Source organism: Pieris rapae, chromosome 3 (genome assembly GCF_905147795.1).
Source record: "Pieris rapae chromosome 3, ilPieRapa1.1, whole genome shotgun sequence".
NCBI lineage: Eukaryota > Metazoa > Arthropoda > Insecta > Lepidoptera > Pieridae > Pieris > Pieris rapae.
This window is the reverse complement of record NC_059511.1, coordinates 1,659,040-1,675,407: the sequence shown is the minus strand read 5'-3', so window position 1 is coordinate 1,675,407 and position 16,368 is coordinate 1,659,040. Positions and strand designations below refer to the sequence as shown.

At 32.9% G+C, this 16,368-nt stretch overlaps 1 protein-coding gene across 1 annotated transcript in view; it reads left to right on the top strand.

Moving 5' to 3' along the window:
• The window catches only part of LOC110991546 (thrombospondin type-1 domain-containing protein 4), a 70,520-nt gene that overhangs the window by 9,463 nt on the left and 44,689 nt on the right, over nucleotides 1–16,368 (top strand). The window contains exons 2-3 of the mRNA XM_022256921.2: nucleotides 5,583–5,759; nucleotides 13,987–14,056. Of these exons, the coding sequence (XP_022112613.2) occupies nucleotides 5,722–5,759; nucleotides 13,987–14,056 (108 nt within the window). The 5' untranslated portion in view covers nucleotides 5,583–5,721. The remainder of the gene's footprint in view (nucleotides 1–5,582; nucleotides 5,760–13,986; nucleotides 14,057–16,368) is intronic.

The following is a 16,368-nucleotide window of genomic DNA, read 5'->3' as shown; positions in this document are numbered from 1 at the left end:
AGCTCGCTAACAGGCGATAATTGGGCCCTAAGTTCATGCTAATTCGAGTACGGCTTGAACAAACATTTATTATTTGTCAAAAAATACTCTGTTTAAACTAAACATCACCTAAGGTAACATTTGTGTATGTTAATCACGTGAATACATCAAATTGCAGACAGCATACAAAAACTTAAAATGACCTATTGTAGTTTACTTCGAAAGCTCTTAATTTTGGCTTTGTGTCTACTGAGCTTTCTCCGTTTGTCCTTTATGTGTGTACAGTCCAGCTTTTCAAGTGCTTATCAAAACTTCATTAAATCAAGTGGGATTTGAAGGACACCTTTCTTCTTGATTGTACGTTTTTTAATTTGATTTCGAATGTACTGATTGAGCTATTGTACGACAATGTATTGTCTCTTGAGATTAATTACTGACATAAAACGATTAGTATGATTCAATCTTAATTAAATAATATTAGATAGTCATTGGCGTAGGTTTAAATTTTAAACCTAAAAGAAATACTTTAACTGCAGATTACGTATAACTGCAGATACGATATATTATTTTGTTGGGTTGGACCAGCTATGGCCAAGTAACTTCAGCGTGCGACTCTTATCCTTGAGGTCGTAGGTTCGATGCCAGCTGTGCACCAATGAACTTTCCTATGTGTACCTATGTGCGCATTTAATATTCGCTCAAACGGTGAAAGAAAACATATTGAGGAAATCGGCTTGCCTTAACCGAAACAGTTGACGAATTGGGTCAGGCACCTGTCTATTACATTGACAACTGATCATGAAACAGATACAGAAATCACCTAGGCCTCACCTAGACCTAAAGGTTGTAATACTGATTTATTTATTTCATTTTGTTTTACTAAGCTATAAATTATATATGGAGATTATCGTTAATAACGTATTCGACACTATTTACATCAAATTAATGGAACAGAGTAAAATGGGCCGTGTTTTTGGATAATAAAACTTTATCAAATAACTAGTATTCAGACCACCTATAATGGTGAAAGGTCTGTTAAATTGGACTGGGAATTTTATGTCGTTCAAATGAACTAATGGAATGCTTTATATAAATTGAGGAGATTGATCTTTTTGGATTGGAGTTCACTTTTTGGACTTTTTAACTGCCTTAACTGTTGAAGGTAATTTGGTTGGCAAATGTTGAATTTTGATTTATGTGTTCATAACATACAACTGGACAAATTAGTAATGTCAAATACTAATATTAACTTAGAAAGTATACATAACTTGATTTTCATAGATTTGTTGGTTATTGTGTGTTAGTTTATAAAGACAAATATAAAATGTTATCAATCTTAAGAATTTAATTATTTAAAAAATTCACTTGGATCGTAGGGTTCAAGTGCACAGGCGCTAATTAGAGATATAAGTAGGCGCCTGGTAGATGGTACCGGTGACTTATCATCATATATTATCAACGAATAACTATCGCAATTCATCGAAGAAATTATAGTGTTAAAGGTACACTGCTACATGGACCACACTTTTAAATTTGTTTCAATTTTCTGTTACTATTACTGACACTGAAATAAAAATAATATAGCATATGTCATTCGCAAATTTATCTACACCAATGTTCTGAACGTTTATCAAACACTATTTTTATAGCATCAAAACTTTACCAAGTATATTCAATATTCATAGTTCATTGCACGATCAAAATCAGACAAAAATATTTAGGATATTATAAGTATTAGAGCAGTTGTGGCGTAGTGGCTGTAGCCTGCGACTCTCATCTCTGAAGTTCGATCCTCGGCTGGGCAGACAGACTTTCTTTCTTTGTGTGCATTTAACAATTGCTCAAACGGTAAAGGAAAGGATCGTGAGGAAACCGGCGTGTGTCAGGCGCAGCCCCCTGCGTCACCTACTTACCAATTAGATAGACAAATGATCATGAAAACAGATACAGAAAATTGAGGCCTAGACCTAAAAAAGATGTAAAGCCATTTTATTTTTTATAAATTTATTAAACACGTGAAAATTAATCTTTAATATCACTAATAAAAGTATAAAATTTCAAATCCTATAAAGACGAACCTTAATAAACGTACAGTATATAATTAATCAATTTGTTGAGTATCGTATAGATGAATGAATCAACGGTATAAGGAAGCAATATACCTTTATGAGAGTAATTCACAGTTCCTGGTAGCGGTGATTACCGAGACCACTGACACCCACGTGAACATATTTCGAATTTTTACTTCGACACAGTCCTATGTGTGTGAGGTTACCCACTAAAAGCTCACACACATGGGACTGTTTCACTGGTGGCCCACAATAGTTTAACTGACATTGTTCAAAGGTAGTAAAATATAAACTGAGATATGCAGAAAGTATATTTATCGATAAATTAATTAAAAATAATTTAAATTGTATTAAAATAATGATATTACTGGGTACTGCCCTTGGACACTCACATTGCCAGAAGGATCGCAAGTGTGTTGCCGGCATAAGAATATATACTGTTTTTCGAAGTCTAAGTCGTTGTACAAGAAAATAATTAAAATACTTTGTATTAATGAAAATTTCAAATAAACAAATATATGTATAGAAATATCTTTACACTTTTTTATGATTATGATTTTGTACTTAAAATACTTTAGATTTTATACAAATATTTTTATATATAAGCACAATAGTGGTGTAGAGGATTTGTAATATAAAAGAACTTATTTTTCGTACAGCCCAATTAAAATACCACCTCGCAACCAAAGTTGTAAATCAAATAATTTTCGTGTTATCTTGTCGTGTCTAATTTTACGGGGCAAAGAGCGCAGGTGTGAAACTAATTTATTTTCTATTTATCTTAGTAGTGATAAAGAGTACTGTAACAGCTATTATAATGAACGTCCAGAACGTAACTCATTAAAACAATTAGCATTTTTAACCTCTTAATCAGTGTTATAGGGACCGTTTTCAAAAACAACAAACAAAGTTTGACAGCTGACACATGTCTTCTGTCAAATGACAGATGACACTTCCATCACGTAATAAGCCTGATTTAATTTATTACTATTTGAGGTCCCTGCACTATAACCATAACCACTAAGCTGTATATCAAATACATGTTGACATAATATGGGAGGCATATAGTTCTCTAGTCTCTGAATCTTAATAATAATCACCATCCGAATGACCTCGACGTCCAGTCGACAGTTTTAGCACCACCACTTTATGGAACCCGCTGAACACAAGTATTTCCGAACAGATCTGACTTATAGTCCTTTAAGAAAAGAACGTAGTATGTATTACTTAAACCAGCATTACTTGCGAGCCTTCTGTTGATAGCGATAGTTCTGTTGATAGATACATCAGAACATTTAAAAAAAGAAAAAGAAGTATAGTTCTATTGAGAACTTCGAATGCTTGAAATTTTGCGAATGATGCCCTAATTTATTTTGAAGGCAAAGTGCAATGACTGCTTTTCTAGCGTAGTATAATATTTAATCAAATAGATAAAGTTATCTAGTTTAGCACACTGACACAGTAAGAGGTGTCGTAATATGTTGTAACTGTTGATTCTTTAGATAACGTGACCGCGGACGGCGATGTTTGGAAAAGCAGTTATAGCGTTGAATAATTGCTACTTTGTATAATTCCATATTTGCTTTTTGTTTTAGGACTAATGAAGTTTAGATTAATTATCTTTGCCGCATGTTGGGTAATTGTCGTTTAAGATGTCTGCGCCGTGACGCTGATTTTTTAATTCAAATAAAATGCTATTCGATTTTTATTTATATCTAGTTTAGTAATATGCTCAACAAAAATTATTACTCTTTGTTCAGTGAAAATCAAAGTCAATGTTACCATTAGTCCGCTAAAGTCTTAATTAAACATAAGTTTCTCAGTTTGTCTCTGCAACTCCAGTTAGTTTCTTACGTTTTGAACACTATTATAAAATTAAAATTGAATGGATTAAATAATAGTTTTTCTGTTACCTTGTAATTTTTTTTTAATTTCTTCGTCGTATAATATGTAACTTAACCAAATCAAATCATTATTCACTTTGGTCAATGGATCGATCGATCAACAGCCTTTTTGGTTAGTCTTACGTAAAAACAAATTTCAGTAACAAATATTTAAATAATATTAAAAATTGATAAATCATAGTCATAGTACCTATAGCACAAAGGGTACTAATAAATGAGCACGTTGTAAAAGTTTATACACATCCAGAGGTGGAACGCACAACTTTAGGGTTGAAGTCCAAACACTACTCTCGCAGGCTATATAACGATATTTACTAGCTTTTAATTCCTAGAGATTAGAATAATTTGAATTTGAAATATAGATGTAAAATTAAATATTTTAATCACCAAAGAGATTGTAAAAAAATTGATCAAATAATTATTTGTTCTGTCGAAATAGAACAGGTTTAACAAAAAAAAAACCATCCTATAATCCTGATATGGGGGTAGGAAATTCTATTATGTATGTGAAGTACTGTACTTTGCAGATACCTCCAACCGTGATAAATAAAATAAGTCATAATACATAGTTAAATTGACATCTGTCAATATGACAGCAGACATATTCTATGACTGACGTTAGAAATGCATTTTTTATAATTAGTAATGTTCTGGGCGTAAATAGCTGTAGCTGTCTTTATCGCTAAGATAAATTTAACATCAAAATATTGATGTACTTTGTTCACACTTAGATCACAATGTATTTTATCTGTATACGAGCGATGATAACATTCCCATATGAAATAAAAATGTTTAGGATGCTGGTGTCAGATTTATATTCATGCATAATGACTCTTACGTTTGTTTTCTTATCTTATGACTTCCTTTATCACATATTTACGACCAGTGAAATATGTTTGATTAATGTAATAAATTTTGAAGCTTCTCATTTCATCGGTTTAAATAGCCTTTAAGTATTATAGTATATCTGTGGCACAAAATATAGGCAATGATACCAATAAAAAAAAATGTTTTTTTTAAATAAATAAGCAAGTTTAATTTTTTATATTGTTTATTTGTGTGTTATTCGTAAAGCAACTTATTATTCAATATCTAAATGATTAAATTATACACAAATGCCAAATACGGAATACACATTCAAACTTAACTTAAAAGTTAAAAAATATTATCTACTTATAAATATAGAGATAATTGGCTAACACATAAAAAAAATGATAAATTAACAAATACATTATCCCAAACAAAAAAATACATTCCTGAAACTTTATTGCTGTTGTTAATATTAGATTAAGGAATATTTCAAAATACAATATTAACTGCATTTTCTATTAAATATCTACTTAAGTTTAAAACAGTTTCCTCCTATGCCTGAAACACGCCGTCAACTTTTTGCATCTAAGCAAAGTCGGTTTCGCCACGATGTTTTTTCTTAACCGTTTGAGTCAATGTTAAAATGTGCATGAGAAAGTCAGTTGGTTCACTGGGATCGAACCTACGACCTCAGGGATAAGAGTCAACTATCAACGAAAATAATATTCAACACTACAATTGATTTTGAGCTCAAGAATCTTGTCTATTAATTTATCCATACGATATTTAGATTATTAACAAAAATGTTAATTTGTTCCAGGTCGTAAAACAATTGAGGCGATGGTCAGCGAAGTGACGTAGATTTTATTCCTATGACAATTATATAGACTAGTTGTTTATTAGTAAATGGACTGTAGTGTACAATGGACAAATAGATCGTCAAAGTGAATGTTGTGAAAATGAAACGATTCAGACGCTGGGCCCAGAAGCGGTTTTGGTGAGTTTTTTAGTGTTTCTTTAAAAAATCTAAACACATTTTTCTTATTAAAAAAATTTATGGAAACATCAAGACAGTAAAATAAATAAAGTTTCTGTTTTGTACTCGTAAAGTTTATTAATGTTTTTTTCCCGGTAGTCATAAGTAGCAACGGATTTCTGTGGCTGAGCTAAAAATACCTCTGAACAATAAGTATAACCCTGAAAAAATGTTATCTATCGATAAAGCCGCTTTTCTAATAATTTATATAACATCTGTTTGTACTCCTAATTAATTAAAATAGGTAATAAATCAGCAAAATCTGAATGTAACTTACATAGCCACGTAATTCTAGAGTATAAGATGTAACAAGTTATGTTGAAAATACAGATTTAGCTTCAAATTAACTATTTTTAACTGAATAAGAGAAATCCATTGAATATTCCTTTTTTCTTACTAGTCTTAGCCTAGCAGCCTTTTCTAATAATTTATATAACATCTGTTTGTATACTTTATGAAAAGAATTAAAAAAAAAAAAAAAAAATCAGTGGCGATACCTTTTTAGGTATCAGATTTCTGTATGTGTTTCATGATCATTTGTCAATCCAATAGCCAAGAAGGTGATCAGCCTCCTGTGACACACGCCGTCAACTATTTGGGTCTAAGACAAGCCGGTTTCCTCACGATGTTTTTCTTCAGAGCGGATTGTTATGTAGAATGATGAGATGAGGATGAGACTCGCACGCTGAAACCAAAGTAATAATAATCCAGCAAAAGGTGAATATACCACAGAAGCATATAATATAGTCAACGTAATTCTAAAGGACGAGTCTTCCCGTTCTTAAAATAAACACGGCAGATAGAATTCCAGTCACTAGGTCGGCAGCATGACTGTTCATTACAAGTGTTTAACATGTCTGTTGAAATAACAACACGGCTTCTTAACTGACGTTAAGGGTCTACTAGCGACACCCGGCTTCGTTTCTTCCCACTCATAGTGGTCCATTAAGTTGTTGATAATTGTAATTAGCAATTAGTCATAACTAAGTAATTGCTATCTTAGCTTAAATGAACGTTAGATATTAATGAATGACTGTGAGTACAGATCTATTCGCCATTTAATTCTTGTGAGGATAACATTTTATTCGAGCACTTTAAAAATGTTTTTGGACTAGAAATGTTTATTAGTTAAAAGTAAGCTACTAGGCTAGTGTATATAGGTATATTGGAGCATTGTGCGATACTTTAGCGTTCGACTCTCATCCCTGAGGTCGCAGGTTCGATCCCCTGCTGTGCACCAATGGATTTCTTTCTATATGCGCATTTTACCCAAAACGTCGTGTGTCAGGCACTAGAGGCGGATCACCTACTTGCCTATTAGATTTAAAAATGATCATGCAACAAATGCGGAAATTTGGTTTAGTTTTCTATATTCCCGATTTCTTACAACACGGATGCAGATGGCACATGACTAAAACATGGTAGTTTGAAATTGAAGTGAAGACCCGAATAGAAATTGCTCGTCCCTCCTTCAACAAAATGAGAAAGGTACTCTGCAACAAAGACGTCTGTTTACACCTCCGAAGTAGGATGCTTCCATGTTCCAAGCCAGTTGTAATGTATGGTTGCGAAGTTTGAGAACCTATGAACCACTAAGAAATTCGAGGCCTTTGAAATGTGGTATTACCGAAGAATGCTGAGGATAAGTTGGGCTCATAGAGTCACTAACGAAGAAGTTGTTTGGCGCGCCAAACGATTTCGAGAACTTACTTTGACCATCAAAAGAAGAAGATTAGTTACTGCTAATTAGATTTGTGCTTCGACATTAACGGTAAATACTTCTTCAAATCATCATGACGCGCTGGCAGGAGGCAAGAAGGTGGAAGTCATAACTACGCAATATCAGAGAATGGAAGGAAGTGGCCAGCTGATGCGGTTGGCGAAGAATAAGAAGTAGGACCGCCAACAGTAGTGGAGAGGAACTAGAAGCAGAAGAAGACGGATCTACATGTATGCTCGGTTAACGGAATTTTTAACTTGTCCTTGAAGTATTTTTGCATAAATTAAATTGCAGTGAATCAGTGAAAGTAATTCCAGTTACCTACTAAAGGGTACAATACGTTAATAAAGCATTTGAAAGAAGTGTTTTACGACTCCACACACTTACTGTTATGGCTTTCCCGAGTATTGTCACTTGAAAGTTAGTTATTAAACTTTCCCGTCAAAACACCACATAAAAGGTTTTATTTCAGAGATAAATTATTTAAGGGCCCACGTAAATCTATTAACAGATAATTCTCTCAAGCGAAGTTGTTAGGTTTTCTTTCAATTGAGCAGTTTGTCGTGTGGCTTGAGTGTGCGATTTATTCTTGAGGTTATAGATTCGAATACCGACTGTGTACCAATGGATTTTTCATTATATGTGAGCATTTTAACACTGTATGAAGGATAACATCCTGAGAATCGCGTGAGACAATCGGTTGCGACTTAAAAAAATATAACGGAACAGAGTCCTTGGGATTTTTTTAATTTATTTATTTTTCAAAATAATATAGAATAATCACAATATGTTACAATAGAAAACCGCTATGGTTTGTATTAATGTAATCATAGCAGTCTTGTTTTGAGCGCGACAAATGAATATAACATTAGTTTTTTAATTTAATAGTTATGTAGTTATTTAATTTAAAAGTTATGTGTTTAGTGTTAGGCTTTCTAATATCTGACTGGGAATATTTATTAGCCTTAAATCAAACCTTTAATTACAAATAGCACACTTTTGCTAAAATCAATGCTTTTATCTAATTTAGACTGGTATGAAACAGTTAAATTTCTGTTCCCGCATTTTATTTTTATGACCAAATATTTCTCATATTTTTTTGCGATTTGACGTTTTTGTATGCAATTTCGATATAAGTTTTTCGATGACCTTGTGAAGTTGGCGTAAACTTGAAATCGTATTGTACTATATTTTTTAACTATCGCCACAGATCAAACATTATAATAAAACATAGCATTAAATTGAATAGAACACCCATAAAAAGAATTATTTAAATATTTATAACTTAAAGAAATAGAACTTAAAACTTAAAATAGAACCATAACCATTTTTTATAGAACAGGGGGCAAACGGGCAGGAGGTTCACCTGATGTTCAGTGATACCGCCGCCCGTAGACACTCTCGTAGATAGTGATAAATCGTCTTTTCTTTTGTCACTTCACTCCAGAGACAATTTAAAAAGTCGCCCCATGGAGTCTTACAATACCTTATTTTCGGTAACATAATCGCTAGTGTACTTGTGCAGATAAAACCAAATGTTTCATTTTTGTCGTATTCTAAGAGTATTTTTGTACACCCATTCGTCTTTAAACTTTGTACGATACAGTGTAAGCTATGTATGTTTATTCAAAATGTTTTTATAGGATTACCGACTATCCTCCTTGAAACTCCTCGACACTAAACGTAAATACAATTATGTGAACCATTCACACGTTCTTATACAGGATTATGTAAACAAACAAAGATTCACACAGTATTGAAGAAGATGGCCGTTTGATACACATGACACATATAAACACCTACAAACATGCAGAGATTCAGGAAAAGTATTGTCTCCTGTATATCAAGAAATATATAATATAAATATATATATGACAGATTGGAAATATAATCTAAATATATGAAATAAAGTCGTGCTAGTTACAACACTCATAACTTAAGATCGGCTGGGCTAATGTTAGTTATCTCTTTTTTAGTGGATTCTTCTCCGCTCCGAATAAGATAAGTTATCGAATAACAATTAATAAATTAATTTACCTCAAACAGCATGTGGTGCCATCTCTTGACAAAACATTTCTGTATTCGCAAAGAAATTGTATTTATGTAATAATAATGAAATCATAAATTAAGTTTAAAGTTAAAAAAATAAATCAGTGGCGTTACAATCTCTTTAGGTCTTGCCCTCAGATTTCTAAATCTGTTTCATGATCATTTTTAAATCTAATATGCAAGCAGGTGATCAGCCTCCAGTGCCTGACACACGTCGTCGACTTTTTGGGTCTGAGACATGTCGATTTTCCTCACGATGTTTTCCTTCACCGTTAGAGCAAATGTTAAATGCACACATAGAAAGAGACTCCATTGGTGCACAGCCAGGGATCGAACCTACGACCTTAGGTATGAGAGTCGCACGCTGAAGCCACTAGGCCAACACTGCTCCTAAGTTTAAAGTTAGCACATTATTATAAGACTATTAGGCGGAACGAAGTTCGCCGAGTCAGCTAGTACACAATACTGATCAAAATACTCAAGAAAAGCGTAACAAGAAGGGTGGCAGTATTGCATCTGCCACGGCGGTCGTGAAGGGTATCCTCGGGCTTTAGAACGAAAAACTGTGCAACGTTATATTATAACTATATAAACACTAGTTAAAATAAGTGATATTTTCAGTTCCTTAACATTTGACATTATTAAAGTAAACTATAATTGTAACAGTTAATAACTATATTAATAACTTAACTTACATAATATTGACATTATGATAATTAATGTCATTTGCATGCTTGTCTTTATATGATTGCGCGGTTTATTTAATTACTTAATTTGAATGTACTTATTGATATTGATACTTGAAAATTAACGATTTATTATATTATTGAAATGCTATTTGTCAGATATATTTCCTGTAACAAAATATTGTCAAATTAAAAAATAGGGCAACTGATTTTTCTGCGAGTGTCTGACACGTCAAGGACTAATATTTATAAGAGAATTATATATATTACGTAACTGAGTTTGAGCTTATATTTGTTGGAAGGATGACGAACAAATAATTAGGTTTACTACTTTATTTATCAATAAAGGCAAAAATGTCACTTACATGGGAATAATACTTTAGATTAAATTGTAGTCGTTAAACTTAAAAGTAAAAGTAACCAATGAAATCTTAATTAAAAGTTATTATAATAAATTTATTTAAACATTATTTCACATAGCTTCGATTTGAATGAATTATAAGAAATAATATTTTTTATATTTGTTGGTAGTTTATTATACAGCTGTGAGCCTTTGTAGGTAAACTTTTTTTGCCGTAGTTCGTACGTATTTTAGGTTGATAATTAGCTATAGAAAGCAGCATGTCCCATACACAGGGCCACCAGCCTTTTTAACGTAATTGCACTTAAAAGATAAAATCCATGGGAAATCCCATTTAATGACGAAATGGACCAGGCGTGGAACATTAAATAACTGCTATCAACACACTTTGGACATTTGTGTTTCTATGCAAAGAACTTTTAAGATACACATTGCGCAAGAGACTTTAAAAATGTTATATGTATAGAGTAACTTGTATATAATCTTACATTAATTAATAACTTAATGATCCGGTGAACTTATACAACTTATTACATATATTTGTGTCAAAACTTTTTTTCGAGAGTCTTATAAATATTAATCATAATCATAATGTAAATCAACTTAAAATTTATGACACTTAACTTTTTGTCTGTGTCGTTTTGACATAAAATATTTCCCAGCTAGGAACGGTTTTAATTTGATAATTTAAGGGTCGTTTTTTGTACTATTATTATTGTTTCTCGTTGTTTAAGCCACAAATATTTCACAACTTAACTTTAAGTTTCTTTACGTGTTGGAGCATCGTATATGATACGTGATACGTCATATACAATACGACAGCGCCATCTTGCGTAGAGAAACGATTGGGTGGGTATACACTTTAGCTTATGATTATTTTTTAAAGAACAGTAGGATCATAAGATGTCAAGTGATATCGCCTTCCTGCCACAATCTTGCTAATACGTTGGCGACTTTTGTATCGATACGCTTTTAAATCTAGGTCGAGTGAATTCTAAAATACTTCAATGGACTGGTGCCATATATTAGCGAAATATTGCAAATTCTAGTCAACAGGGTCAAAACTGCTTGCGAACCTAATAAAATTGCATTTAATAGACATTTTGTTTTCCATCAAACTAGGATTTGCCACGAGAACACTTAAATGGTGCCCAGTTGTTAGAGTTCATTACTTTGCCGTGAGAGCAGTAAATTGTATGCGCTAACAAATTGTTTGTGTACCCACGATGTGAGCAGGGTAAAACAGTTGGTGTAGTTTATATTCATATTTTATTTATTCACAAAATTTAATATTATCCTTACGCCAATGCAGGCCAATACGAAAATGCCAAGAGATATTTATTAAAGTACATAATATATACAATATCGCTACTGTGTACTTTGTCTGCGAATATTGTTCGTTCTGCGTTCGTTTGTTTTGGGCGTTCTGATTCTGGCCATTAGTATCGCAAATAATCTTAGGTAGAAATAATAGATCAGACCTAGTTCCTAGTTTGTACTGTCTAATATCCCACATGAATGGTCATGTCATCTCAGACTTCAGCTGTGAGTAACGCTGATTAAAATTATGGACATCATTTATTGGCAATGCTTATCTTGAACTTAGTAAATAAATTAAAGTCGAAATGGGAGCAACAAAATATTAATCTGGTGCATAACAATTGATAGTATAGAAGAAGACAACCTACAAGGTGGATAGATCAGATTAAGGATAAATCAGATCGTACATGAGTCTGGCACAGTGCAGACAGGAATGTCGAGATTTGACCTTCGCCAAAAATGGAGACAGAAGAATGAATTAATGAGATGATAGAAATATAAATGTATCTAAAAAGGATTTAATCTTATAGTAAGTTTTACTGCCTCCGTATTCCGTTAATGTCAAATTTCGAAGTCACTTGCCATTATTAATAATCATTTGGGATTACGAATTATCAGCATGGCACTCCAGAAATGAATTAAGTTCAAAATCTGTTCCAATTGAGTCTCTCTCATCAGTCAATCACCAAATGTCAACAATCACGCTTTCCATGGCATTGGCGAAGTCGCTAGATGCTAGCTCATGGTTTAAGCAATTTTATGAATGACTTGCGTTCAGTTTGTAATACACAGCTGGATATTTATTAATAAATATGTAATAGCCAAACTTATGGTACTACTTTTATGTAGATATTGATGACTTCTAGTTGTTATAGATGCAAAGTACGTTATATAAAGATTGTTATCGATATTTTTTTTCCATCTTCGAAGGTTTCAAATGTATTCCTAATTATATCCATAGGGGATAATATAGGATTTTAATAGTGAAAGAATTTTTTCTCTTCATAATATTAGCGTATAGGAATTTGAAGATGGGCGATGTTGCTAAATTTCCTACTATGATTTCCTGTACTCTATTCTACGACCCCACGCTTTTCGCTTAGCTAATCTTGATAATTTCGAAATAGATCACGCATCCTTTGTACCGCAAATAAGAAATTGAGTAATTTGTTACGAAAATTGTAGGACGGTGATTTATTTTTCACTTAAACAAATGTTAAAACGATACTACAGATAATTTCTAATAAATTTTTCTAAGTTGGTGTTTCTACTGACCTGTAGTAATAATTGATCTCCTGGATTACGATACGATACGATGATGTGTCATTAAAAGCAAAAATAAATAGATCAATAAATCTGAAGTCAGACCGACAAGGTGTTTTTATTCCCTTAACAACCCAACCCATGCAACCATGACAGAATCTTGTCTTTGGCATGTATTTGCGCGCTCTTATTCCTTCTCTGCATGATGTCCATGGATAATGATAAGTTTAAAGTAGTTTATTGTCATTAAAATATACATGACAAACATACATACGCCGTTGAGCATTATAAAACTAAAAATATAAATAGAATATAATATATGAGGCAATATGTACATTATGAACTTAATTAAATTTATTCTGTACCACACTAACAAGCTCACATACACACGACACTTATACAGATCTCTCTAAGACAAACATAGGTAGACTGTAAGTAGCTGACACCCACAGTCCGGATACACCATCGACTTGTGGACATAATGTAACATCTGAACTAGGAAAAAAAACTATTCTATTCTATACCATATTTTTGCATGCGTACTCGAATCGGGTCCACTGCTACTATTTCTTCCATATCAAGAGGCAGGCTGTTGTAAAGATTGACTCTGAATAGGTTATATTTTTGCGACCGCATTCAGTTCTGATTTCAAATGTATATAATTAGTGTTATGCTAAGCCTGACATTGAAGATACATGTTCATTTGTAATGTAATTTTTTGAACTAAAATACATGTTGTGTGCTTAATGTTCAATAGTTTGATTTTAATTATTGTCTTTTCATTTTCAGGGTGGTAATAATGATCCAATTCGCGATGTTCACAACAGCATCGAATCTTAACGGAACGATCAAAGCAAAGGTATATATTTTACATTATATTTAATTATTACAAGCGAATAAAAATAATTTGTGTCTATTGCACCTTATGTTGAGTTGGACATATAGAGTAAATAAAGCTTATAATAGATTTCCATGAATATATCGCTAGAAGAAACTTCTATAAAAAATCCTAGATAAAAATTGAATTGAAGAAAATTGTATACACATATTCTACGTGTATAGAAAATTTGTAAAGCTCGCAAAATACCTAATTAGTACAATAATTATTTTTTGCAAATAAAAAGGAAGATACTTACAATACTTATCCAGAGTGTGACATATTCGGTGCGCTGATCAATGAAAAAAAAATACAATTGTTGAATGTCTTATTCGATGTTTTGCTAAAAGTTTACCATAACAGTCAGATGTGTTAGAAAATGTAGTCTATAAGATATTCTGTAGATTATGTTTGATGCGGTTAACTTTAACACGTTCGCTGACAGTGAGCACTTACCCTTGAAACCACATTACGGCAGTAGAATTTTCCATACTAAATGACAAACGTTCCACGACGTAGTGTGATGGTGGCCATATATGTGCCTGTCAAAACTCGATACTACGTCGATGGACGTGAACGTTTCTCGACGTTGTGTCATGTTGGACATGTGTTTTCCTGCCCAAATGTGACACTACGTCGACAGATGTGAACGTCTTGCGACGTTGTGTCATGTTGTACATGTTTTTTCCTGCCCAAATGTGACACTACGTCGACAGACGTGAACGTCTTGCGACGTTCTGTCATGTTGGACATGTGTTTTCCTGCCCCAATGTGACACTACGTCGACAGACGAGGACGTCTTGCGACGTAGTTTCATGTTGGACATATGTTCGTCTGCTTAAATCCGACACTACGTCGAAAGATTTCAAGCCTTTTAGAGAAGGTAATAAAACACATATTTGTGAAACAATCATCTATTCTCAAAAACAAATCTCCATGAAATCTACTAAAATTGAGTTATAAAAAAACTATCTTTCATAATTAATCAACGTAAAAAATAAACAAAATCTTAGCTATTATCACATAAAATGGCAATTATACTTGTTTCACTACGATAAAAAAAAAATCGACAAATCGTCTGAAACTTATTTAAAACTAAAAGTAAATTAACAAACAGCTATATATTTCTTAAAGGAAAATAAATCACATATCCTAAGTGGAGTAAAGTCTATAAACTTTTTAATACTTATTTATGAATTGAGATCAACAGTCGTAGTTACTAACAGTCCTTGCAAAATCTCTCTCGTTAATAAAATCACAAAAAAAGGAACGTAAATCTACAAAATGTGCAATAATTCAGACAAGGGTCTCTTGTTCTTCCCGTTCAAGGAGTTGGTGATAATCTTGGAAACATTCAGGACATAGCGCAGGAAGTCCCGGGCAACCAATGCACCTGTAGCTGGTTTCAACTCTCTTCTTGTTCTTAGAACACATTTTACACATCAGAAATGAGTATTTTTATATACATATACTTTATTCTTCCTTACCCAAACATGTTCACCTTTTTTTAATTTCCTGTCCACCACATCTTTTGGATTATCTTTTCTGTTGACACGAAGAGTACCGTTTGTGTGTGTTTTCAAATCTAGCAGTTTTTGAGAAAGAGTGACTGAATTATAATAATTATCCATAAAAAGATCATGACCTTTCAATAAAAATGGTCTCATCAATCGCATTACCAACCGTTCAAGTTTTTTACCCATTGCACCCGTGAATTGGGTGTTTTCGTCTTTTCCACTGTACATTTCTTCTGATGAACTAGAAGCGCCAGCTTCGTCTATATGCTGTGGTTCATAGTTCATGTCAGAGCCATAATCCCCATCATTGTCCTCGAAAGGATCCTGATCCCGTTCAGATTCTGAATTTGATGACAGATCGTCGAACAAGCGTATTTTTGGACGTTTTTTGGAATTTTTTGCCGACATCTAAAATAATAAAATGTTCATTGGGAGCTAAATCACAAATTTGTTTCTATTTCAAGTTTATATTATGATAAAATATAGTAATATTACATTGCCCGATGCTAGGATTGCATTGCTTTCAATCACTAGGTACACGTGATTCACTAAAAAGACATAGCTTGTAAATGCACCATAACCATTGGCATTTTAAAAGACAAAAATGCACAAAATATCAGTTTTTCAAAATTTACTTACGGTTTGAGCGATGTAAACACGTGCTTGTTCACAAAATGGCACCGGCCGCACTGATTGTTCGAAAAACAAGGCGAGCGCTCACGCCGATCGACGTAGTACTCGTGCACCAACGGTTTACATGTGTGTGTGAGCGACTGA